General features: G+C 41.0%; 1 protein-coding gene across 1 annotated transcript in view; it reads right to left on the bottom strand.

The window, feature by feature from the left end:
- Positions 1–6,172: 6,172 nt before the first annotated feature.
- Positions 6,173–27,757, bottom strand: part of Cul2 (cullin 2) — a 119,256-nt gene continuing 97,671 nt past the window's right edge. Inside the window, exons 11-17 of the mRNA XM_013009237.1 lie at positions 26,891–27,043; positions 26,582–26,659; positions 21,534–21,600; positions 14,699–14,901; positions 11,232–11,333; positions 9,298–9,414; positions 6,173–7,836 (exon numbers count right to left, since the gene is read on the bottom strand). Of these exons, the coding sequence (XP_012864691.1) occupies positions 7,705–7,836; positions 9,298–9,414; positions 11,232–11,333; positions 14,699–14,901; positions 21,534–21,600; positions 26,582–26,659; positions 26,891–27,043 (852 nt within the window). The 3' untranslated portion in view covers positions 6,173–7,704. The remainder of the gene's footprint in view (positions 7,837–9,297; positions 9,415–11,231; positions 11,334–14,698; positions 14,902–21,533; positions 21,601–26,581; positions 26,660–26,890; positions 27,044–27,757) is intronic.

Here is a 27,757-nt window from a genome sequence, read left to right as displayed (position 1 = left end):
TCAAGGCGAGTACTCTACCACTTGAGCTACAGCACCACTTCTGGTTTTCTGGTGGTTTATTGGAGATAGGACTCTCACAGTCTTTCCTGTCCAGGCTGGCTTTCAACCGCGATCCTCAGATCTCAGCCTCCTGAGTAGCTAGGATTACAGGCATGAGCCACCAGTACCCGGCCCAGAGATTACTTTTAAAGTAAGATGGGTGCCAGTGGGTGACACCTGTAAATCTTAGCCACTCAGAAGACCCTCTAGAAAGATGGATGTCCAACGCCCAGGTAACCCACTAACAGGTGCTCCTCTTGGACCAACCCTGAATCAGGTTCTGCAGAAACTCAGCCCTCAACCCAGCCAGCCTGTCACCCAATGATGACTCAGAATGACCTCTGCATGACTGTATAGACACAGCCGACCTGATCCATTCCACCAAACTGGACCTGACTGATGTTCCGCTGCCAGAGGCATATGAGCTATTGTATACGGATGGGAGCAGTTTAATTCATGACAGCATAGGGTCTGTAGGGACAGGAGTAGTCACAAAACACTGAACAATCTGGGCCTAGTCCCTCAATTGAGGGACATCAGTGGATACATATATCTTTAAATGTCAAACCATAAGGAACTAGTCTCATGTGAGAGTGTGCATTCCTTTCTTTAAGATGGAGTCACAGGGGCTGGGAAGGTGGCTCAGTGGGAGAGAGCTTGCCTTGCATGCATGAGGCCCTGGGTTCGATTCCTCAGCACCACATAAGCAAAAAGAAAAAAGCCGGAAGTGGCGCTGTGGCTCAAGTGGCAGGGCGCTAGCCTTGAGCTGAAGAGCTGAGGGACAGCGCTCAGGCCCAGAGTTCAGGCCCCACGACTGGACCCAAAAAAAAACCCAACAACAAAAAGATGGAGTCACAAAGACAAAATGGAGTTATAGAAGCTAAGAGTAAACTGTTAGATGGTGAGGTCTGATACATTAGAATGATGTTGGTTGTAGGCTTCACACATGTAGATTAGATGATTGTATAATTGTTACCTTTATTTTGTTCATGTGCTATATCATAGATTAATAGATTTGTGTATTTGTGATTCAACAATTATTCTTGAAGTCTGTAATGAAAACATTTTGGTTGTGGTATATTATCTCTTTATTGTGTTGTTTCACTTTACAAGTTTGTGTGTGTGTGCATGCGCATGTGCATACACACCAGTACTGGGTCTTGAACTCAGGGACTGGTCACTGTTCCTTGCAGACACTACACTTGAGCCACAGCTCTTTGTATGGTTTTTTTTTCTTTTTGGATAAAACTGGAGATAAAGACTTTCTTGCCTGGGCTAGCTACAAACTGTAGATCTCCAGATCTCCACCTTCTGAGTAGCTAAGACTTACAGGTGTCAGCTACTGGCATCCAGCTTACTTTAAAATTATTTTATTCAGAAATTTCCACTCATTTCCTTTTTCTTTTTCTGCCAGTCTTGGGGCATGAATGCTGGGACACTGTCCCTGAAAATTTTTTCTTTTTTGCTCAAGGGTAGCACTCTACCACTTGAGCCATAGCTCCATTTGAGCATCAGCTCTACTTCCAGATTTTCAGTATTTCATTGTAGCTAATAATGTCATGCACTTTCCTGCCTGAGCTGGTTTTGAATCATGATCCTCAGATCTCAACTTCCTGAATAGCAAGGTGTGAACAACTGGCACCTGGCCCACTCTCATTTTCTAATCACCTGTTGAAAGTCCTACTTCATTGCCCTTGTAGTAGAACTGGGTGAATTTAGGAGACACAAACATCCAGATCATAGTAAAAATCAAGAGTTCTGTTTCTGGCAGCTGAGTTGGAGATGTCTAGTAGCCACCCAAGTATAGAGGGTGACATGGCAATTAGACATAAGCCTCTGGAGAATGATATACCTGCCCATGGTGTTATTTTGGATGCTGTTGACCCATGTTGAGAATATTGCCATGGTAAAGATCACAAAGGATTTATGTAGGTAGAAAACAGGAGAAAATGCAAGGACTGAGCTGAGATGCACCCCTATATTAGATTAGAAGATGCTGAATATAGTGGCACACACCTGTCATCCCAGCTTCATGGTGGGTACAGGTAAAAGGATCACAGTCTAAGGCTGGCCCAGGGCAAAATGTGGGCGACCTAACTGAAAACAGCTAGAATAGGTCTGGGGCATGCCTCAAGTAATAGAATGCCTGCCTAGTAACTGAAGCCATCAGTTCAAGGCCTATCAAAATAAATAATAAAATTTAAAATACAAAGCCAGGCACTGGTGGCTCACGCCTGCAATCCTAGCTACTCAGGAGACTGAGATGAGAGGATCACAGTTCAAAACCAGCGGAGGCAGGAAAGACTGTGAGACTCTTATCTCTAATTAACTCCAAGAAAACCAGAAGTGGCACTGTGGCTCAAGGTGGTAGAGTGCTTGCTTTGAGCTGAAGAGCTCAGGGATAGTATCAGGCCCAGAGTTCAAGCCCCACAACTGACAAAACAAAAAAAACAAAAAGACAAACAACAAAAAATCTTAAAATATAAAGATCCATAGAAATGTAGAGGGCTCAGTGGTAGAGCGCTTGCCTTGCATGGTTGAGACCCTGGGTTCGATTCCTCAGTACCACATAAGCAAAAAAGAAAAAAGCCGGAAGTGGCGCTATGGCTCAAGTGGTAGAGCGCTAGCCTTGAGCTGAAGAGCTGAGGGACAGCGCCCAGGCCCAGAGTTCAGGCCCCATGACTGGACCAAAAAAAATAAATAAATAAATAAATAAAATAAATAAATAATGTAGAGGGCTGGGAATGTGGTTCAGTGGTAGAGTGCTTGCCTTGCATTAATGAAACCCTGGGTTCGATTCCTCAGTACCACATACACAGAAAAAGCGGGAAGTGGTGCTGTGGCCGAAGTGGTAGAGTACTAACCTTGAGCAAAAAAAGCAGCTTAGGGACAGTGCACAGGCCCAGAGTTCAAGCCCCTGGAGTGGAAAAATAAATGCAGCTAACATCTTGTAAAGGAGCTGGGTGTGGTGGTGCACGTGTAATCTTAGCACTTGGGAGGCTTTCTCACAGCTGGCACTCTAGCATTTGTACTATGTCCCTGGTCCTTGAATGCTTTAAGTCCAGGTAACTAGTCATTCCTATCCAAGCTCTGACAGTAGCTTCCCATCTCGGGGTCTTTGCTGTTTGTTCTGTGTAGAATAACTCCCTGCCTCCTCCTCTCATTCTCCAACTTTGCACATATTGTTCTCCAATTTTTATCACCCAGAGACATGTCTGCACTAGCAGACATCTGGAATGATAGGACAGCTACACGGACAGAAAGCTCCATGTGGACACATCACACCTTTGTTGCTCACTGCAGTGCTCATAACTAGTACTAAAATGTGGGCACTGGTGAAAGTTGACTAGATGAAGAGAGGAAGAATGAAATATCTGAGTCATGGGTAAGGTGCGGAGGGACTTTCTAGAAGTGCAGTACTGCCATTTTGGACAAATCCCAGCTCCCATGAATTAGATAAGACTCCCATGTTAGATAACATATGGTAAGAATGTCCTTAGAATTGCTTCACTGACACGCTACTACATAGCTATCTTGAATCAGTAGGCCTCTCCGAACTTAGCTACAGCTCTTACTGCTAATAAACAAGTTCACATCTTCACTTTGGCCTTGCTCAACCAAGAATTATTGTTGAAACAAAAATATTAAGAGCCAAGATTGAGCAAAAAAGCCAAACAAGAGTGACAGGCATGGAGTTCAAGGCCTTGACCAGCATCAAAAACAAAACAAACACACACACACAAAACCAGCCAAAAGATTACTCATTGCTACTAATTAGCTCAAAAAGTGCCAAAGTACATTGTAAAATAAATGTTTTATACTTGTATATTTAAAGGATATTATCAAACTCAAACAGTTTGCCACAAATCAGCTGTGAGCCAGAAAAAGTCACTGATATTTACATTATCGTTAAGTATTTTAATAAACTAAAATGTTTATATATATTAACTAAAAACAAATTTTTATTCTTAGAAGAAAAACAGAGTACTGGATTCCATATAGAGATGATTTGCGAGGTCCACAGCTTTGAATGGTATTTAAATTCAGGTTCTGCATCATATGGTTGAGTCTCCTTGGTTTTCTATTCTACAAAAAAATTGTTTTAGAATTGCCCATTTAAAAAGATTATTTAAGCTGGGCACTGGTGGCTCACGCCTGCAATCCTAGCTACTCAGAAGGCTGAGATCTGAGGATCATGGTTCAAAGCCAGCCCGGGCAGAAAGTCCAGTTAACCACCAGAAAAAGTGATAGAGTGCTAGTCTTGAGCTGAAGAGCTGAGGGACAGTATCCAGGACGAGTTCAAGCCCCACGACTGACCAAGAAAAAAAAAAAAAAAAAGACTAGCCAGGCTGGGCATCAGTGGCTCACGCCTGTAATCCTAGCTACTAAGGAGGCTGAGATCTGAGGATCGTGGTTCAAAGCCAGCCCAGGCAGGAAAGTCCATGAGACTCTTCAATAAACCACCAGAAAACCGGAAGTGGCACTGTGGCTCAAGTAGTAGAGCACTAGCCTTGAGCTGAAGAGCTCAGGGACAGCGCCCAGGCTGAGTTCAAGCCCCACGACCAACACCCCCCCCCCAAAAAAAATTATCTAGCCTAGCAGAGGTGGCTCACATCTACAATTCTAGCTACCCAAGAGGCTGAGATCTAAGGATCCTGGTTCCTTTCCAAAAAGGAAAGTGTATGAGTGATTTTCAATTAACCATCAAAAGCCAAAAATAGAGCTGTGGCTCAAGTGGTAGAATGCTAGCCTTGAACACAAAAGCACCCTGGCTCTGAGTTCAAACCCGGGACCAGCACCCCAAAAAAACTGTCTAGAGATTAAACAAAATATTTAAGTTGGAAGCACTTGTTACTGTGTATTCAGTAAATGTTTAAAACAATGAACAGAAATGTTACAGCATTATAGTAAAGTTTGCAAAATAAGACAATCCTCACTCAGGGTGTGTTTTATAAAAGTAAATTTTAGAGCAATTGGACTAGACAACAGAATAAATCCCCATCTACAGTACAATGAAAAATATGTAATTTCAAGAGTCTACACTGGCTGGTGGCTCAGGCCTGTAATCTTTAGCTACTCAGAAGGCTGAGATCTGAGGATCATGGCTCAAAGCCAGATTGAGCAAGAAAGACTGAGACTTTTAACTTCAATGAACCACTAAAAAACAGGAAGTGGAAGTGTAGCTCAAGTGGTAGAATACCATCCATGAGCAAAAAAGCCAGGAGTGCTCAGGCACTGAGTTCAAGCCCCATTACTAGCACATATACACACAAAAAAACTATTTCAAAAGGAAAAGGATGAAGGGATAGAGACATGGCTCAGGTTGTAGAAGGTCAGTGAATGAGCAAGAGTGTCAAATCAAGAGTCTGAATCCCAGTCTCAGACACAAAACAAAGGATGACACGTTGACAATGGCTAGCTGTAATTGGCTGTAAAATGTATTAATCATTTAAAAGGGAGAATTTTGCTCACATGATTTCTGTGAGAGTGGGAAAGCCCTCCTTGTCACCAGCCACTTCTTTTCCAAGCTGCACAGCATCAGCCACAGCACCAAGTGGTGCAGCTAAGCCTGCCAGATCTGCACTCAGCCACAGCACATTCCAATCACCCAAGCTGACTGGAGATGCAGCTCTTACCACTTGTCTGGAGGGAAGCATGCGCACAGCTCTGCACTGTGATTCTCTGAGTCTTGGTGGGCATACCTGCCTCTTTCTTGTGGGAGCTTGTCTTCAATAGGGTAGCACTGTGGATAAAACTCATTTCTGTAGACCTCAACACAAGGGTTGTGTCCATTTTCAATATATTTTCTTGACAATTAGATACCAGGATAAGACTTAAATTTAATATAAAGACTTTTGAAAAGGAACCAATCTGGAAAACTTAGCAAGTTATCAAAACAAAGGTTTTGCTTTTTTCACAGTGGATGTACAATATCATATGGTTGGCCATTGTTTCTTCTCCAGGTGGAAAGGTAAAGCAAGAAATACAGCAAGTAAGTCATTATAAATTCAGTAATTTTTAAAACACTTAAAAAAAGAGACAAAGTTAGAAAAAGTGCAATTGAATAAACCAATCATAAAAACCCATTTTTCAACAGCGAGAGAAATTTAAATATGAACCACGTGAGATGACGTCAAGTAATTATTCTTTATTTGCTGGGAATAGTTGTAGTTTGGTTTTTCATAAGGCCTATCTGTTAAAGATACAAACAAAAGTATCATAAGTGAAATAGTTGTGAGATACGCTTTATTCCAGGTTAGAAAAAACCCTGTAAAGCTATGAGGACTGTGGGCAGATAGAAACATGATCAAACAAAGTGTTCAACATGTCTGCTGATGTGGACCAAATGAAGTAATGGAATCTCACATCCTCCCTAAGGAGCACTGTTGTGGTGTGCCATGCAGACTGAACCTGCTTGTCAACAATGGGGAAGGAAGGGGACAAATGACAAAGAGGGCGAGCTGGAAAGAACTGTGAAATCACAGAATTTTCTACAACTCGGGGGAGGCAGAGTGAGCATTATCATTCTAGGTCAGAACTGATGTTTCATGAGCACAGAAGATAAATGTGAATGAAATGTGAATGGAAAGTTCCTTCTATGCCAGGTCTGAGGTCACTACCTATCTCCCCCCTGCTTCTTTCCTATGATAGCATAGCACCAGAAACTATATTTTCAATATGCAAAATACTCAGGGGTATTATTGTTCTACTCTTTAAATAAAGCATGTTTGTGCTAAATGCATCTTTATGCAGACAGGACATTTTCATGGAGTTAACAGAAGTCCAAGTGAATTAAGCTACTCGGATAAGAAATAAAACTGGAAGCTCAATGGCTTACATCTACAAACTTGGGGGGGGGCCGAGATCAGGAGGATCACGGTTGAAGAACAGCCAGGGCAAAAAGCTGGTGACACCCCAATAAAACTGAACCAATAAAAGCTGGGCATAGTGGTGTGTGCATCATCCCAACTAAGTGGGAAGTATAAATAAAAGGACAGCAAGCTAGGCCAGTCCAAAAATAGTGAGAACAAAAAGGCCTCGGGGTGTGGCTCAAGTTGTAGAGCAACTGCCTAGCAAAACAGAAGGCCTTGAGTTCAAACCACAGTACTGAGAAAACAAAAACAACAGCAACTAAGATTGCATCCACTGCTTGGATGACTCATGAACAGTTATATGTATTATTTTGTGGCCAACTTGATATTCCAACCACATAAAAAAAGGCATTCTACTTCTTTATTTTTTTATTTGACAAGCAGCAATATCATGTTTGTCATTTTAATGTAGATACAATTATTAGGTTATCTGTCATATTACAATATTTAAGTTCTTATTTTATGTCCTTTAAGATACATTAAAAAAAAAAACACATCAACTGCAAACGTGAAGGGGAGAAAAAGCATGGTACCCAACCAAATTTCCACATTTCAGCAATACTTCACTCATTCTTTAATAAAGTTTTAAGAAATGTCGTGATGACATGAGCTGGAAATATCTCTAGGCATTTTCTTTGACGCTCATGACGTGGCACTGGTGATGTTGTAAACAGCAGAAAACAGGGGCTGCCAAATGACCAAATTATGGAGGCACAGGCCTGCTTTTTCCCACAGGAACACACCGAATGGTGATGGCAATGATCTTCTCACATCCACATGGGGGACAGTGGCATCAAGCGACATAGCTGTATTCATCTGCGGATGCTTGGCTGCGCTCAATGTACTGTTTGTCTATCAGAACTTCAATACATTTCTTAATCATGCTGATACTGGGATTAAACCTAGCTCTTGATTGACTAATCACCTGTATAGTAAGAGACACAGGAAGTCAAGCTACTGTAAATTATTCAACTATAACTAACCACTTCCAACCAATCAGCTGAAAGGCAGCTCAAACTGCTTTGAGATGTTTCAACAAACAGACCTAATCCAATAGTTTTATTATTTTGTGTGATTATGTGTGTGTGTGTCTGTGTATACACACACACACACCAGTCCTGGGCTTGAACTCAGGGCCTGGGGGCTGTCATGAGATTTTGTGTTCAAGGCCAATGCTCTACCATTTCCAGCTTTTTGGGTGCTTAAGTGGAGATAAGAGTCTTACAGGCTTTCCTGCCCAAGCTGGCTTTGAACTGTGATCCTTAGATCTCAGCCTCCTAAGTAGCTAGGCTTACAAGCATGAGCCACTGGTGCCTATAGCTCAATAGGATACGTATGAAATTATATTAATTAAGCTACTGAAAAGATAAAATGAGTAAACCTGCTACAGCAAGTGAGTAAGTACTGTGGACACTCTTAAATTGTTTACACAAAGCAAGGCAGGGTACAGGGAGAGAGAGAATCAGATCTAGTCAGCTTGACATGAAGGTCAAAAACATATTTTTAGTTCAAAGTAAGGGACAAAATTCTATTGCTTTTATTGTGAAGGAATAAAAGTGCAGAATGTAGATATGGCAAAATCAAATAATGTCTGTGCATAATTCATGACACTATAAATTAATATACCAAAATAAACATTCTGTGAATTTAAATTCCCTTTTAGCACCAGCTCCCAGTATCTGTACATCAAGATTTCTATACACATACCCATGGAGGTGTGTGCATGCTGTATGGTATATGTTTTGTTGCACAGTACTTCAATTGTGTGTACTTGTTCCCTATTAATGTCACTTCCACAAGAGCTGCTACATCCCAAGCCCTCTGCACTGCTCAGGGAATTATATACAGAAAAAAATGACTGCTTCCTTCAATAACTGGTCAAGAGAGTTTTTATTCACGTATCCTGAGAGTAGTAAATGTTCCTCTTTTTTCCTCATTTTCCCCTACTTTATTCTATTTGAAAATATAACCTTACTAAAATAAATTAAAAAACAACACCAAAGCCCAGCACTGGTGGCTCAGGCCTGTAATTCTTGCTACTTAGGGAGCTGAGATCTGAGGATCATGGTACAGAAGTAGGCTGGGCAGGAGAGTCAGCCTTGAGATTCATATCTCCAAATATCCACCAGAAAATCAGTGGCACTGTGGCTCAAAGTGGTAGAGCATTAGCCCTGAGCAGAAGAGTTCAGGGATAGCACCCAGGCCCTGAGTTCAAGCCCCATGACCAACAACAAACAAACAAGAGATTAAATAAATTGGCTAGGTTAAGATCTCTAAATGAAAGCCAAAGCAAATTTTACTTTAAACCCTGAAATTGTATGTGAGTACTGTTCTCCTAGCATCAACAGTACCCCTCCCTTAAGTATTGAGGACTTCCTCTTCTTACCTCTTGAATAAGGGCATTGTGCCGAAGCACTTTCCGTGCTTTCATTATACGCACTATAGCAGCCTGGAGATACATTTTCCGGTCCTCATCTACAGCACTTCTAGTCTGCTCCATTTCCTGTTTTATACACAAAAAATAGCAGATAAGACACTCAGTGGACTTTTTTTTGTGTATGTGAAAATACTGTACAGAGGGGTTACAATTACTTGGCAAGATAATGAGTACATTTCTTATCAAGCATTGTAGCTTCCTTTGTTTCCCCTTCTCATCCTCCCCCAATCCTCCCTCCCCCCCCCACCAAAGTTGTAAAGTTCGTTTTCGACATAACGACTTGTACATCTCATTGTTGCAATGGGTCCACCTGTATCCCTATTTAAACAATTTGTTTTTTTCCCTTCCCCTCCACAAATTATACCGACATCAAATACAGTGAAAGCAGGGGTTATACTGTGGGGGAGGGATCATTGAACTTTTTTAAATTTATCAGTGAGTTAATAAAAATTTTAACCTATGGGGCTGGGAAGGTGGCTCAGTGGTAGAGCGCTTGCCTTGCATGCCTGAGGCCCTGGGTTCGATTCCTCAGCACCACATAAGAAAAAAGAAAAAAGCCGGAAGTGGCGCTGTGGCTCAAGTGGTAGAGTGCTAGCCTTGAGCTGAAGAGCTGAAGGACAGCGCCCAGGCCCAGAGTTCAGGCCCCACAACCGGACACCCCCCCCAAAAAAAAAATTTTAACCTATACTGAGGATCATATTTATATACTAGGCTATGTCTAATGTCATATAACCAATGTTTACATTGGGTTACATTTATTTTGTATTAGAAGGTTATTTTTAAATGTACACTACTATAATTAACTATATGGATAATATAAATGGCAGTAAGCAGGATGTTAGCAATGAAGAACAATAAATTTCAAGACCTATCAATGATTACAAACTGTGTCACAATGCTGTTAGATATGATTACAGCAAGTGCAGTGACAGGTCCTGAGTGCAAACTGGCTGGGGCTATGCGGGACTGAGTTCTGTCTGGCTCAGAGCTGCTACCAGGAAGAATGGGACAGAAATAAGCTATCTCCACAAAGCTGAGAAGCACAGAAAAGCAAGGCAGAGGAATAGGAGCAGGGATCCCATGAGAGCTTTTGGGCCTAATCCAATCCATGCATACTGATTGTTATTTTTTAGCTTGCAGAATCACTGTAGAGTTCAAAGTTCACAGTAATGAATGCACAAGTATTTTCTCTTGCAGGACAATAAGTTCTTGGAAAGAGAATGATATTTAATATACCTTCATATTCTACCTTGAGATTCGGGACTGAACACAGGAGCCAATGGCACAATCTGTCCCCCACCAAAGCAATAATCTCTGCCAAACTAAAAGAATCAAGAACTACTCACACCAGCTCATCGACTCCTTTTGTTTTTTGTTTTTAGTGCTTGTCCTGGGTTGTCACTGAGAACCTCGCTCTTTTTTCTTCCTTCCCTCCCTCCTTTCCTTCCTTCTTCTCTTCCTCCCTTCCTCTTTCTCTTCTCCTCTCTCAGAGCCTAGCACTCTACCGCTTGAGCTACAGCTTTACTTCCAGCTTTTATTTTTTGGTGGTTAATTGGAAGCGAAAGTCTCACAGATTTTCCTGCCCAGGATGGCTTTAAACAGCAATCCTAAAATCTTACCAATTTGAGTATGTAGAATTACAGGTGTGAACCACGGGGGCCAGCCCAAATTATTCCTTTTTAAAAACTACATCACTGGCAAAGATTTCTACTTACATCAAGGTTGCCAAATACAAAGAATAAACCAGCAACCAGCATAGATGCACCATATTATTAATCTGCATATACAAAACTTTGTATCATTTCAGCATAAACTGGACTTAGAAAGTTATAAAGTTCAATGTTTAAATATTTCTAAAACAAAAAGCATTCAAAAGCACTTGCCTGTGGTGTGTCTTTCTGCATTGATGTAGTAATTTTAAATTTTGTTCTTTTACTGCTGAAGTTCATATTTAATGAAAATGAAGAGTCTGCATCGATGTCTTCCTAAATTTAAAAATACATTTACAAAAAGAATTTACTGCATATATAAAATGATCAAGCATAAAACTAAACTCATCATCTCTAACATTATGAAGATATTCAATTTCAGTAGAAGTAATCATTTTCTGCTTAATAAACAAGCAAAAAGCAATTCCATTTGGGAGGGATGGGGAAGGATGAAAGGGATGACATTGATCAAGATGTATTACAATCAAAAACTGATTGGTTCAATTGTAACTCCTTTATACAACTACTGAAATACATCTAAATATACTTTAAAGCAATTTCACTACCTTTGCTTATTAAAGTGAATAGGATTTAACATTATAATTTTTATAAAATATCAAGGCTTACAACTTTTCTATTGCCCTGTTTTGAAAAAACACCAACCAATCTTGTTCCATTTTTTGAAATGGAATAAAGAAACCTTTGGGGGATGCTATTTTTTAGAGGAGGGAGACAATGAGGGATGCAATGGATTGGAATACAGTGTAAACATGTAAAGCTGTAACAATGGACCCTTCTCATAATGCATATAAGCCAATTTAAATAATTACCAAAAAGATATATATTCACTGAAGAAAAATGCTGCAGTAACAAAATATTTCTGGGTCCCCAGGACTGCAGAGGGTGAAGATAGGAAGATCTCCTGACGAGAAGAGAGCTCTGTTTCTAATAGCACAAAGCACTAATGCTCCATGACCCTCGTATGATGAGACTGACCCTCCAGTCATGGTTTATTTGTTCTTTAGAACAACAATTTCTGCCACAGGTTTAAGAAAGTCTCATAGCTGGGTGCCAGTGCACACCTGTAATCCTAGCTACTCAGGAAGCTGAGATCTGAGGATCGTGGTTCAAAGTCAGCCCAGGCAGGAAAGTCTGTGAAACTCTTATCTCCAATAAACTATTCAGAAAAAGCTGAAAGTGGCTCTGTGGCTCAAGTGGTAGAGTGCTATCCTTGAGCACAAAGAGGTTCAGGGACAGAGTCCAGCCCTGAATTCAAGCTCCAGAACTGGCCAAAAAAAAAAAAAGCCTCTTATATCACCCCTTAGTTTATACCAGTATGTGTTTCACTGGAAAGTGAGGTGGGGGAAAACCCTACAATGCTTGCGATGCACAGATCATGCTGAACTCATTTTTCATGTAATATCACCCAGTTTCTCCTAAGAACACTGTACCTATCAACAAATCTCAGATTTGCAGTTCAGCACTTCAATAAAACACATTCACTTCTACCTTGCTTTGTAGGTACCACGTGCTATTTGGGAAACACCCAGCAGCTCATACCATGATTTAAACACCTGACAATAACTGACAGAGCTTCTCTGCATACCGAGCCATGTGATACAGGAGTGGGAATTGGAATTTTCTGCTCTTTGAAATTTTTATCATCTTCTTAAGTTTCTTACTATTTTTAATGGTGCTTGTTCAAAACGCATGTAATTAATCTGCAAATAAGGCAGACTTATTGCAGCAGAATTTCTCTACCAGCAGGATTAATTAAGAAGCACATGCCTGATGGATCAATTCTCAGAGATAACCGAAGAAATTCTAGTAAGGAAAAGTACAAGAAAGCACTCTATATTGTCTTTTGTAAATATCTGGGCAAAACTATGTTTTAAGATAAAGCACTTAGTTGTTAAACAATAAAATGAACCAATTTTAATAACTAAGATATCAACATTAAGAACTTAATATTCTGCTAAGATTTGAAGACAGAAAATAATTTCTCAAAATGAAGAAAATTAAAAGAAATTTTAAGTTAAGAAAAGACTTTTGCAATCTACAGTTTTTCCATTAAGGCTAAAAAAAAGGAATGCTGAGAAAAATGAATAAATGAGAAAATCAATCATCTTCTCAATAAAAATGAAACAGGCTCATGCCTGTAATCCTAGCAATTTAGGAGGCTGAGAGCTGAGGATTGCAGTTCAAAGCCAGCCAGGCAAGAAAGTCCATGATAATTCCAATTAAGCACCAAAAAAAACAGAAGTGGAACTGTGGCTCAAGTGGTAGAGCACTAGCTTTGAACAAAGGAAACTCATGGACAGTGCCTAGGCACCTGAGTTCAAGACCCAAGATCAGCACCCAAAAATAAATAAATAAATAAATAAAAATTTTAAAAAGGGAAACGGTCATTCTCTCCCTAAAATGACCTACTTTGTCTATTCAAAGCCTATTCCTTTCCAAGTAAACTCCCATATCATCTTCACTACAAAAAAAAATTAAATGAAACATCACTTATAAGAATCTTTTCTTGGGCTGGGAAGGTGGCTCAGTGGTAGAGCGCTTGCCTTGCATGCATGAGGCCCTGGGTTCAATTCCTCAGCACCACATAAGCAGGAAAAAAAAAAGCCGGAAGTGGTGCTGTGGCTCAAGTGGTAGAAGGCTAGCCTTGAGCTTAAGAGCTGGGGGACAGCACCCAGGCCCAGAGTTCAGGCCCCACGACCGGACCTTTACGTCAGATGGGTAATGTGCCCGCATCATAATAAGATTCAGAGGGAGGCACAAATCACACAAGTGCTTGAGAACCCAATCATCACGCTTATGAACCAGAAAAGGATCAAAAGAATCTTTTCTTATAAGTACAATAATCTGAAATTATCCATCCCACATTTGTTTTTTAAATCACTTAGCAGTGAGACATACAACAACAACTTGTTGCTAGAAAAAGAGTCACAAAGAAAAGAAGAAATACAAAATTGGCTTGTTATACTTATGAAGGCTATTAAAAAATACATGGTGATTAACTATAACCAAACATTAAGGTTCTTGAGAGTATCTGGCATGGAACCCCACGTGAAAAATATGTGCACATGTGGACCTTATTTAACAACTAAATACATGGAGGAAACAACAGGGGGTGGAGGGAGAGGCTAGTTTAAAATCCCCAGAATCTTTAGGTAGTGATCCTTTTACAAGTTTTCAGTCAGCTATCCTAGTGTAGGACAAATAAATGAAACCAGTAGAGGCACTTAGGCAGTGCTCTCTTTGACTCCAGAAGCTCTAGCTGGTAGAACTATAGCTGATTCACACACCTTCCAAAGCACAAAGGATAAGGTTGGGAAGGTGGCTCAGTGGTAGAGTGCTTGCCTTGCATGCATGAGGCCCTGGGTTCGATTCCTCAGCACCACATAAGAAAAAAGAAAAAAGCCTGAAGTGGTGCTGTGGCTCAAGTGGTAGAGAACTCGCCTTGAGCTGAAGAGCTGAGGGATAGCGCCCAGGCCCAGAGTTCAGGCCTCAAGACCAACCAAAAAAAAAAAGGACAAATTACCCTCCACCCGCCCCCCCGTTTTTGTTTTTACTACAAAGATTCCATGAAAAAGTTTTTCTATTGATGCTTAAAATTCCTCGGGAAAACTACCACATACCTTTTCTGAGTCATGGTTAATCATTTTCACATCTAGTAATGATTTGATTGTTTTGGTCAGCTCCTTTTCATTCATCTGTGTGCTGTCTTGAAGCTCTTTATAGCTGACAGTTTCACTGTTGTTAAAGGCAAGAAGAACTGCCATTTGGTATGTTGTAACCATGGCAACATATGGTTTGCCCAAATAGTTCATTTTAACTTCACCTACAATTTAAATAAAAATTAAGACAGTAAGCCATCTATTCAAAGAAATATTTCAAAATTACATAAGTTATTTCAGCATGTTTTTCTGAACAAGAGAAGGATTATTCGGTGGTGTTTTGGATTGCAGGATGTAGGAATGTTACTAGTTTTGAGTATACAGTAAAACAGTTAACCTATCCTATCTTTGCCAGTGGGCAGAAACAATGTATAAACCCTAAAAAGAAAGTTACACTAATAAGTCTTAGGCAGGAACAATGCTAAACAAGGTAGAAGACAGACAAGGGAGATGATCGTTTGCCAATAGTAATGCCTTGTAACCAGACCTTTTTCTACCTGGTTGGATCTGAACAAAGCTCAAGCATATGGGAGGTGTACACTGGAAAATGCTTCTGGGACATTGTCTAAGCTATAATTCTGCCAAAATTTAACAATGGTATGTCATCATATGTAATTTTCTCATCTCCAACTTTAGAGGCAAACAAGAAGGAGAGACAAATGGGTGGACCCATTCTTTTGTCCAGTATTACAAAAATATTCTAGATTTTAAACTACCATGGGAGCAGGAAAATAAGCAGGTTTTAGTTATTCCACTAATGTGCAGCTTCCCATGGAGACAGCTGCATGACCTTACCACATGGAAAACTTGTAGCAAACAGGATCACAACTATGTACACCTTCTAAAACACTAAAAAGATCAAAGAACTGGGTTCCAATGGCTCACACCTGTAATCCTACTCAGGAGACTGAGATCTGAGGATCAAAGTTTAAAGCCAGCCCAGGCAGGAAAGCTAGTGGATCTCTTATCTTCAATTAACCACCAAAAATCCAAAGTGGAGCTGTGGCTCAAATGGTAGAGTGCTAGCTAGCCTTAAGCAAAAGCAGCTCAGCAATAGTGCCCAGGCCCAAAGTTCAAGTCCCAGGACCAGCATTAAAAAAAAAAAAATCAACTTCGTAAAGGGTGAAGTTGTGGTTATTGATTACAACACATGCACGTGCATGTGCACACACACAAATATATACACAGAGCCTGTGTCACTGGACTATTTAATAGAATATAAATTAAACCAGCATGAGATTTGGTCGGTCATGAGGCTTGAACTCTGGGCCTGGGCACTATTCCTCAGCTCTTCAGCTCAAGGTAAGCGCTCTACCCCTTGAGCCAAAACGCCACTTCCAGTTTTCTGGTGGTTAATTAGAGATAAAGAGTCTCACAGACTTTCTTGCCCAGGCTGGCTTTGAACCATAATCCTCAGATCTCAGCCTCCTGAGTAGCTAGGACTACAGGCATGAGCCACCAGCACCTGGCAAGATTTGATTTTTAAACTCTTCATTTTAACTCAAAGAAGCTGTATTTTAGGGCTGGGAAGGTGGCTCAGTGGTAGAGTGCTTGCCTTGCATGCATGAGGCCCTGGGTTCGATTCCTCAGCACCACATAAGCAAAAAAAGCCAGAAGTGGCGCTGTGGCTCAAGTGGTAGAGCGCTAGCCTTGAGCTGAAGAGCTGAGGGACAGTGCCCAGGCCCAGAGTTCAGGCCCCACGACTGACAAAAAAAAAAAAAAAAAATTATCATTACAAGTTTGGAAAATGTGGTAAGAAGCAAGACATACAGATTGCATTTTAACATTTCTGTAACGCCTACTCAATTACATGTAGGAAAGAAGTCTAACTAAGCAGCAAGTGCCCAGGTGCCTCCAGAGCACCCGTAGCAGGGCGCACCAGAGAAATACACTACTATGCATTAGGCACAGAAATGAGTTTTCTTCCCCACAGAACCCAGTGTTAGGTCATGATGCAACAACAGACCAAAGTGACATTTGTCTAGCATTAAGTTCATTCTACAGTCCTTAAATAGGAAGAAATATCTATTGTGTCTTTTCATACTGTTTTTCAATAAGTTTTCATGGATCAGAAATGGGAGCTCCTCCCACCCCCATCAGCACACAGCTAGGAAACCCCCAACCTGAATGAGTCACTTAAATACTGCCAGGGAAACACAAAATGGAAATGATAAGAGTGCTAACTTAACTTGCTATGACAAAAGACATGAAAAGAAAAATAGGAGATGGTGGAGAACAAGGAGGGGGTGACACTGATCAAGATGTATTATACTCATACATTCACATGCTCAATTGAAACCTCCTTCTATACAGCAGACAGCTGTGCACTGTTGGCTCACACTTGTAATCCTAGCTTTTCAGGGGACTGAAATATGTGGGTCATGGTTCCAAGTCAGCCCAGGCAGGAAAATCCATGAAACTATTATCTCAATAAAATTACCCAGAAAAAAGCCAGAAGTGGTGCTGTGGCTCAAGCAGTAGAGTGCTAGGCTTGAGCACAGAGAAGCTCGGGGCTAGTACCTAGACCTGAGCTCAAGCCCCAGGACTGGCAAAAAAAAGATAGGGCAGAGCAGACAAATCCATGAAACTTGTATCTCCAACTACCCAGTAAAAAGCTGGAAGTAGAAGTGTGGCTCAAGTGGTAGTGAGCCAGCCATGAGCATAAAATGTCCATATGAGACAAGTCCTAATACAAGTACACATGTGCACAGGTACACAGTTCAAGATGCAAATAACTAGTCTAATTTTTGCAAGTTTCAAGGCACTCCTCATGTCATCTCCCTGCTCTTACAGAGCTTCCTTACAGATTATCTGTCACCTAAATAACGTTTAAGCAATGATAGATATTGCCATTCCCAACCAGTAGCAAAATACCTGAGCCAGTCAAGGATACATTAGGTAAGCCTGTTCCTGGAACAGGGTATTTATATGTGATGTCTGACTCAGATTCCCTAACTGAAACAAAGAAAGAGGACTTTTTAAAATGCAGGTATCAGCCGGAAGCCGGTGGCTCATGCCTATAATCCTACCTACTCAGGAGGCTGAGATCTGAGGATCACGGTTCAAAGCCAGCCTGGGCAGCAAAGTCCATGAAACTCTTATATCCAATAAACCACTCGAATACTGGAAGCGGTGCTGTAGCTCAAGCAGTAGAGCGCTCGCCTTGAGCTGAAGAGTGCAAGGACGGCACCCAAGCCCAGAGTTCAAGCCTCACAATGGACCAAAAAAAATAAAATAAAATGCAGGTATCTGGTGGTAAGCACCTTACATTCATGGTCATATTCACCATGTCTCATGGTTAAAGAATCTGAGTTTACATGCCAATATAGACAATGCAATAAATGCTTTTTTGCTCATTATTTTGGAAATGGAGTCTGGAAAACTTTTCTGCCCAGAGATCCTGCAGATCTCTGCCTCCTGAGTAACTAGGATTACAGGCATGAACCACCGACTCCCAAGCAAGCACTAGGAAGTATTACTGCCAGTAACACTAAGTCTGAATATAAATATAATCAAATCCTGGGACCTACATACTTCACAGAATGCACAGGAAAAAGAAAACAAAGGCATCACAAATATAAAAGTATTAATTCAAGCAATGAGTACTCTACAAAACAATTTAACCTGGGCTTTTCAAAGTAATGTGCCTGAGTACTGTGGCAAGGGGGGTTTCTGCTCTATTGTCTGGAAAGATCTCTTCAACAGGTATCTGTATCTGCCCACCAAGTTGTTCTCTAAGAGTAATTTTGACCAAAGTGCCTAGTCATAATCCGGTGGAATTTCCAGGTCTTCTCTCCCTATCTGCTCCTCTGATATTGTAGATTGTTCATTTCTTTTTTTTTTGGGGGGGGGGGCCGGTTGGGGGGCCCTGAACTGGGGCCTGGGCCCTGTCCCTCAGCTCTTCAGCTCAAGGCTAGCTCTACCACTTGAGCCACAGTGCCACTTCCGGCTTTTTTCTTTTTGCTTATGTGGTGCTGAGGAAACCCAGGGCCTCAGGCATGCAAGGCAAGCTCTCTACCACTGAGCCACCTTCCCAGCCCCTAGATTGCTCATTTCTGAAAAGGCTTCTACTCATTACTAATACATAGTCCAACCTCTCCTTCCCTGTCATCAGTCCTGTTGGTTCTGGTAAATGGTTTAGAAGTTATCTACCAAGAAGCCTTTCCTTCTTAGTACTATTTCTTTTTGGATTTTTTTTGTTATTGTTTTTGTGCTGGTCCTGGGGCTTGAACTCAGGATCTGGGCACTGTCCTTGAGCTTTTGTGCTCAAGGCTAATGTTCTACCACTTGATCCAAATCTCCATTTCCAGCCTTTTCAGTGGATAATTGGAGATAAAAGTCCTCTGGACTTTACTGTCCAGGACACTTTGAACGCTGATCCTCAGATCTCAGCCTCCTGAGTAACTACGATTACAGGTATGAACCACCAGTGCTTGGGATCCTCCTTGGTACTGTTTGCCACCACCATTCTGTGTGACCCTGGACCAAGTTAGGCCTGCCTCTTATCATATACAACAATAAAACATTGTGCTATTACTACTTACTTTTCTATCTTCTTCAGAGACAAAGAGTTTAGTGAGACAAAAATTTCGTGAGACACTGAAAATGTTCTGTTGGTAAATGATTATATGAGGAACCAGACACAGAAGTGACTTACTCAAGGTTAGAAACCTAGTAAGCAATGAGCTAAAACTATATGCATAAATTCCTTTGTGCTATATACAATTACTTAAGCATTGAAAGTTGAGACATAGTAATTATTGTTGAAGTAATAAGAATAATCAGAATTTAATTCTACAACATAGATACTCAGGGGGCTGGGAAGGTGGCTCAGTGGTAGAGAGCTTGCCTTGCATGCATGAGGCCCTGGGTTCAATTCCTCAGCACCACATAAGAAAAAGAAAAAAGCTGGAAGTGGCGCTGTGGCTCAAGTGGTAGAGCGCTAGCCTTGAGCTGAAGAGCTGAGGGACAGTGCCCAGGCCCAGAGTTCAGGCCCCACGACTGGACCAAAAAAAAAAAAAAAGATAGATAGGAAGCATACAAGCAAATTAAATTCAACAAAACACCAAATTCTCACTAAGCTTCTCTAGCTTGCCAGCTTGCCATCCTCCCACCCACTGTTCCCTACCCCACTTACTTGTATTCCCAACACTTGGGAAGCTAAGGCAAGAAGATTACAAGTAATCTTAACTGTACTTTTTGAAGTTTGGTAAAGAATAGTTGGGCACCTCCTAGCTACTCAGGAGATTGAAATCTGAGGATCAAGGTTCAAAGCCAGACCATGTAGGAAAATCGGTGACCCTCTTATCTCCAAGTAAGCAGCAAAAAGCTGGAAGTGGATAAGTAGCTCAAGTGGTAAAGCGCTAGCCTTACCGGGCTAGTGGCTCACGCCTGTAATCCTAGCTACTCAGGTGGCTGAGATTTGGGGATTTGGGTTCAAAGCCAGCCCGGACAGGAAAGACCATGAGACTCCTATTTCGAATAAACCATCAGAAAACCAGAAGTGGCGCTGTAGCTCAAGTGCTAGAGCACTCGACTTGAGCTGAAGAGCTGATCTCGAATAAACCATCAGAAAACCAGAAGTGGCGAAAAAAAAAAAAAAAAAAAGGGCTAGCCTTGAGCACAAAAGCTCAGGGACAGCACCTAGGCTCTGATTTTAAGCCTGAGAATCAGCACAGGAAAAAAAAAAAAAGAGAGAGGGGCTGGGAAGGTGGCTCAGTGGTAGAGTGCTTGTCTTACATGCATGAGGCCCTGGGTTCGATTCCTCAGCACCACATAAGCAAAAAAAGCCGCAAGTGGCACTGTGACTCAAGTGGTAGAGTGCTAGCCTTGAGCTGAAGAGCTGAGGGACAGCGCCCAGGCCCAGAGTTCAGGCCCACGACCGATTAAAAAAAAAAAAAAGGAGGGGGGAGGGGAGTGTTAAATCTACTGTCAAAACATGGACCTACTACTGCAGAAAAAATAAATAAGTTACCAGAATATGACTAGGGTTTCTCAAATTGGAAACTTGTGAAGTGGGAACTTCCTTGGAAAAAAGTATTTACTACTGCAGTTCATTATAGTATGACAAAATCCCAATGGCTTTGTCTCTCTATGATACAATAATAGTTGTTCAAACTTCCGAAGATACACAGACTATTTAGACACTTGGCTTGTAGGAGTATGTGACCCATTAAGTCTCTATTTCCAAATAATTTTTGTGTGGCTTGAACTCTGGGCCTGGGCGCTGTCCCTGGGCTCTTCAGCTCAAGGCGACTGCTTGAGCCACAGCACCACTTTCGGTTTTCTGGTGGTTTATTGGAGATAAGAGTCTCAGGGACTTTCCTGCCCCAGCTGGCTTTCAACCATGATCCTCAAATCTCAGCTTCCTGAGTAGCTAGGATTACAGGCATGAGCCACTGGTGCCTGGCCCAAATAAATTTTTAACGCCAATAAAGAGTGGTTTGTGCAGGGCACTGGTAGTTCAAGCCCCACGATTGCAAAAATAACAATAATAATTCCCTCTGAGACTCAAAAACTGAAGTGGTGATGTGGCTCAAATTGTAGAGTGGTAGCTGTGAGCATAAAGAGGCTTAGGGACAGCACCTAGGCCCTGGGTTCAAGCCCCACAACCGACCAAATAAAAAGCAGCACAGTTTAAAATACACTGAAGAAAAATGCTGTAACTGAATGTCATTACTTATTGCTTCTATGGTAAAGGCAGATGGAGAAGAAAAGACTATACTTATAATTAGGCTATAGGAAATAAACACAAGTATAAATTTCATCAAATCAATTATAATTAAATGCATTTTACCTGTACAGAGATAATGTAACCATGTAAGTTTCCTTCCACTGAAATGCTGGCTATAAAATAATTCAAACTGCAAAAAAAAGAAAGAAAAGAAAATTGTGTTCAGCTTGTATATAACTTACCTAGTTATCAGCATACTGCAAAGGTATGTTCATGACACTTCCATTTACTATACCTTGTCAACTTACAGGTAAGAAAATGTCTGTAGTCCCTGACCAAGATCATAAGGAGTATTATCCCAAATTTTCTTTTTTTTTTTTCTTTGTCGGTCATGGGCTTTGAACTCTGAGCTCTGTCCCTCAGCTCTTCAGCTCAAGGCTAGCACTCTACCACTTGAGCTACAGCGCCACTTCCGTTTTTCTGGTGGCTTATTGGAGATAAGAGTTTCACGGACTTTCCTGCCTGATCTGGCTTTGAACCTCGATCCTCAGATCTCAGCCTCCTGAGTAGCTAGGATTACAGGCATGAGCCACAGGTGCCTGGCTTCCCAAATTTTCCTGATTGTACTGGCACACAGTTTTAAAACAACCAGCAATCTTCACAAAATCACATTAATGCTCTATGCCTGGGATAGGAGCGCCTTGATTATAGAGGTCCTTATTTGTACATACACATTGAAATCAATTACAAACATGATAAGAGTGGCCAAATGTGCTGGTGTGTACTTATAGTCCCCAGTAAACCTGAAGGCTTAGACCAAAGGTTCCTGGAAGCCCAGAATCCTAGTGGCTGCTCTAGACAAAAAAAAAAAAGGGCAGGGTAACTTGGCACCCAAAAGCAAACAGACACACTGTAGATAATTTATCTTCCTGAATTATTTTTGTTTTGTGGGAAATGGCAACTGCATGTCAGTGATCTATCCTAGCTTTTTTCATCAGACCTTGTAGTTTTTCCATAATACCACAACATTTACAAATCTAATTTTATTGTATAAATTCAGTATGACATCATTTGATGTTAATTTGGCTTTATAAATCCTACTTCCTGACTAAAAACAAAACTATACATTTGGCATGAAAATATAAACCATATCTTCATTGCTCATCCCTTACCCTTTGCCAAAGTGACAAGTTGATTATTATATGTGGCTGCCTATGATTTAATAATTTTTTTTTAAAAAGCCTTGAAGTTCAGAGTACTTTTTGCGGGGGATACTCGTTTGTTGCTATTCTCATGAATAATTAAATTTAACATTCCTTAATGTAGTTGTAACATTTTAAAAGCTTCTCTGGATTGAATGTGTGGGTATGCAACAGAAGTTTCATTTGGAGGAACCAGAGAATGAACTCAAGGCCTCACACTTTCTAGCAAGGTGCTCTACCACTAGAGCCATACCTCCAGTCAGGCAGGATGAAGTCTTAATAGGACACAGTTCACAGTTTTTAAGGAGATAGCACAGGGCCCCATCACCACTGTTCTCCTTCACCCTAAAAAAAAGAGCCAGTATACAGTAGTATATGTAGGAAAATAAAAAGTAAAAAAATACTTTTTATAAAAACTACATTGCTGCCAAGTACCTGTGGCTCATGCCTATAAGCCTAGCTACTCAGTAGGCTAGGATCTGAGGATTGTGGTTCAAAGTCAGCCTATACAAAAAAGTCCCTAAAACTCCCAAGAAGTGGCAGAGCACTAGCCTTGAGCAAAAAAAGTTCAGGGACAATGCCCAGGCATTGAGTTCAAGCCTCAGGACTAGCAAAGAAAAAAGCAAAACAAAAACCCTCAAGATTTCTTTATAAAACTGAAAACAAAAAGAAAAAACTGTATCACATCACAGTTCAGAGATAGGATATAGTTTTAGTATGGTGTTCAAACATACCTACTAAAGCTTTCTCTCTGAAATTTTACCTTTTGTATTTTTAAGAAGTTTAAATAAAACAACACTTGACCTAGCAGCTATACCATGTATCGTCCTTACACCCCAAGTTTACAGATCTAATCAGGAGGCTCAACCACCCTCAGCAGATTAGTCCAAGCTTAGCTTGTCCTGGGAAGTTCAATAGTTGAGTATCTCTACCTTCCACTGGCACAGCATCCTCCACCAGCACATCCACCAAACCCTTTGCGTGATTAATAGGCGATGACTGGCACCTGGGATATTTAAGATGTTTTGCATGGTTCTTAAGCAAACAAGCCAATCAAGACATGTTGCAGAGGGTCCTAGAAGTCTCTTTGACTAATAACCCTAGAGTAGCAATAAAATCCAATTGTCATAATTTACAATTCAGAATTTTACATTTAAAATTTTATCAATAACCCCTGAAAATTAATTGGGGGATAAAAGCAAAATAAAAGTTTAAAAATGAGTAACTATCTTTAAAATGTTGTCACTTGTTGATGCTTATACCTTACTTTTTGCACATACTTCCCTATTTGAAATGCAATAAAAACTCTGGTTAGTAGAACACTGGGATCTGAAGTTGGCTGAAGGCTACAGGGCCCCTAGTCCAGTCTCTTTTACTGCCTTGTCCCAGGTCCTATTGGTTTCAACACAGCTCCAAATGGGATTATTGATGACTTATTTGATAATTCCAAGTTGTAAGGCTTTGCTCTAGCAATCAGTAATCTCATTATCAAATTTTATTAGAGAGAAATACAAGTTGGCTAAATTTCTCATTTTAAAATAAATAAGGGGAAGGAATGAGAGGGAAAGAGGGAACAGCTAACACTAAGCAAAAGGAAAGAAATGTACATATCACCCAAAAGGAAAGAAATAAGTTGTATTGTCAAAGCTTATAGAACTTTATAGACCAAGATAATGACAATTTGCCGTGTGAAGGTTAAAATGTGTTTGTGACTTTAAGTATCACTATCCTACAATATTGTGAAATTTATGTGATCACTTAATCTGAATATTATTTTTTAAAAATCCAGAAAAAATAGGCTAAATTGGGAGTTGGTTGCCAATGCCTGTAATCCTACTTAGGAGAGGCTGAGACCCAGAGAATCCTGGTTCAAGCCAGGCCCTGGTGGCTCATGCTTATAATCCTAGCTACTCAGGAGGCTGAGATCTGAGCACTGAAGTTCAAAAGCCAGCACAGACTAGAGAGTCCAAGAAATTCTTATCTCCAATTAACCACCAGAAAACCAGAAGGGGCACTTTGGCTAGTACTACTTCATCTAAAAGTAAGAGTGTTTACCTTGAGCAAAAGAGCTCAGGGACAGCTCCTGGTTCCCACAGCCAACAACAACAAAAATCTTGGTTCAATGCAAGCCCAAGCAGAAAGGTCAATTGGAGACATCATCTACGACTAATGAACAAAATGCTGGACTGGAGGTGTGATCCAAGTGGTAGCATGTCAAACATAAATAAGAAAGCCAAGATTCAGTTGGATGCTGATGGCTCATATCTGTAATCCCAGCTACTCAAGAAGCTGAGATCTAAGAATCATGGTTCAAAACGAGCCCAGGCAAAAAAGGCCTGGAAACCAGCAGGAAACCGGAAGGGGACTGTGGTAGAGTGCTAGCCTTCAACAAAAGAGCTCAGGGACAGCACCAGGCCCTGAGTTCAAGCCCCATGACTGACCCATCCACACACACACACACAAAAATGAAAGCCAAGGGCAAGAGGCTCTGAGTTCAGGCCTCAGAACTGGCGTAAAAAATAAAGTGAACAGAGCTGTGCACTAGTGGCTCACACCTGTAATCCTAGCTACTCAGGAGGCTGAGACCTGAGAATCGCAGTCCACAGCTAGTCCAAGCAGGAAAGTCCATGTGACTCTGATCTCCAATAACCTACCAAATGGCAGAAAATGGAGTGCTCACCTTGAGTAAAATAAGCTCATGGACAGTGCCCAGTCCATGAGTTCAAGTCCCAGGGCAGGGAAAACAAAAAGGGTCTGACATAGGTGTAACAAACTAGGCACTGGTGGCTAATCCCAGCTGAGATTTAAGGATTGTGGATTGAAGCCAGGTGAGACAGTTAAGTCCGTGAGACTTTTGTTTTGGGTCCGGTCGTGGGGCCTGAACTCTGGGCCTGGGCGCTGTCCCTCAGCTCTTCAGCTCAAGGCTAGCGCCCTACCACTTGAGCCACAGTGCCACTTCTGGCTTTTTTTTTTCTTTTTGTTTATGTGGTGCTGAGGAATCCAACCCAGGGCCTCAGGCATGCAAAGCAAGCACTCTACCACAGAGCCACCTTCCCAGCCCAGTCTGTGAGACTTTTATCTCCAATTGGCCACCAAAAAGCCGGAAGTGGAGCTGTAGCTCAAGTCGTAGAGTACCAGACTCAAACAAAAAGGTTAAAAATAAAGCGCCAGGAGGCTGAGATCTGAGGAGCACACTTCAAAGCCAGCCCAGGCAGTAAACTCCACAAGACTCTTATCTCCAAAGTGGTAGAGTGCTAGCCTTGAGCTGAAGAGCTCAGGGACAGTGCCCAGGCCCAGAGTTCAAGCTCCACGATTGACAAAAAAAAAAAAAAAAAGCTAATGAATAATAACGATGCCCTTGAGTCAAGCCCCAGTACCAGCACAGGGGAAAAACAAATAAATAACAAACCCACAACCAAAAGAATAACCAGCCAAAAGGGGTTGGGATGTAGCTCAAATCATATAGATTCCATGCCTATCAAGCCTGAAACTCTGAGTCAAAGCTTAGTAACACAAAAAGTAAACAACAACAAAAAAGCAAACTGCTTAGAAAAAGATTTACTAAGAATAATAGATACCCTTTGACAAAGAACTCTATCACACCCTCAGCATTTTAGTTTTAGTATTAATCACTACAATAATGTATATTCTTCCTGCTCAGGAAGAGGCCTGGACATGTAGCTTAGCACTGTAGCATTGACAGCATGTGCAAAGAATTAAGGAACAAACATATTGTAACTTGTAAATGCCTTTCTATCATAGGAGTCCTTGAGGAAAATATTGAAAATGAAAGAATATGCAAATTTACTTGGGAAGTTACCTGGGTTGTCGCTTAACTCAGTGAATGAGCTCTGTACCAAAAAACACAACCAAACCAAGAAAGCACCCCAATAAACAAACACACATACCCATATAAAACCAATTACTAACACTTGTATGGCTTATGAGTCTTTTTCCCTTCAAACTTACCATCTGTACACTTTTTTCTAATTCCTGGGGAATTGCAAATGTAGATGAAGGAGCTTGAGTAAGAGGCCAAGCGCCAGCCTAGAAGAAAAAAAGAAGTTAAAATTTAAATAGAGCAACATTTAACTTGAAAGCAAGTATTTATGAAATGTTGATTTAAAAAACTCAACAGCAGGACTACCTAGGCATGCTTAACTTCCCATTAAGATAACACCTCACTCCCAGACGCAAATGCAATCCGGTGTCCCCTTATCAGTCCTTTCTTTGCCTCACTAGGTTTGATGGTAAATGTCCATAGGAAACACTTCATACCTGTAGAACATATATTTGAAAACTAATTCCCAAATCTATTACTGTGTCTTGGTTTTTGATAAAGTTGTTGAACTTATTGTTGAGATCAGCACTGACACTCATATCTGTATACATCCGATGTAGCTTGCTGGTAAACTCATAACCACAGGCTTGCTGCAAAAAGAATAAGTTTTAGAGAGAATGATGAAAAATGACATTGATCAAGAGGCATTAACTTATAAACTGATTTGTTGAGGGGGTAACTCTTTTTGTACATCTACTTAAATAAAAATACAATTTAAAAAATATTTTGGAAATATATACTTAAATGAAAAATAGCCAGGTGACAGTTGCTCACCCCTGTAATCCTAGTTACTAAGGAGGCTGAGATCTGAGGATTGCACTTCAAAGCCATCCCCAGCAGGAAAGTCCATGAGACTCTTATCTCCAATTAACCCCCAGAAAACCAGATGTGGCACTGTGGCTTAAGTGGTAGAGCACTAGCCTTGAACTGAAGAGCTGAGAGACAGTACCCAGGTCCAGAGTTCAAGCCCCACAACCAACCAAAATAAACACATCAATAAGGATGTGTTACTGTATCTAGACTTTCATGAAAATGATTTCCCTCTAAACCTAAAAAAGGTTTTTTAAAACCATGCATATTATAACACTGCAGCAACATTTCTTACTATCTATGGGATGTTTTTCTCAGTTATACAGAATAGCAAATACACATTTAAGTTTACTGGAAGTACTCTAGTTATGGTCAATTTTAAAAACAGAACTTATGCCGGGCGCTGGTGGCTCACGCCTGTAATCCTAGCTACTCAGGAGGCTGAGATCTGAGGATCGCGGTTCAAAGCCAGCCCGGGCAGGAGAGACCGTGAG

Source organism: Dipodomys ordii, unplaced genomic scaffold (assembly GCF_000151885.1).
Source record: "Dipodomys ordii isolate 6190 unplaced genomic scaffold, Dord_2.0 Scaffold9, whole genome shotgun sequence".
NCBI classification, from domain to species: Eukaryota; Metazoa; Chordata; class Mammalia; order Rodentia; family Heteromyidae; genus Dipodomys; species Dipodomys ordii.
This window is presented reverse-complemented; position numbering and strand designations above follow the sequence as displayed.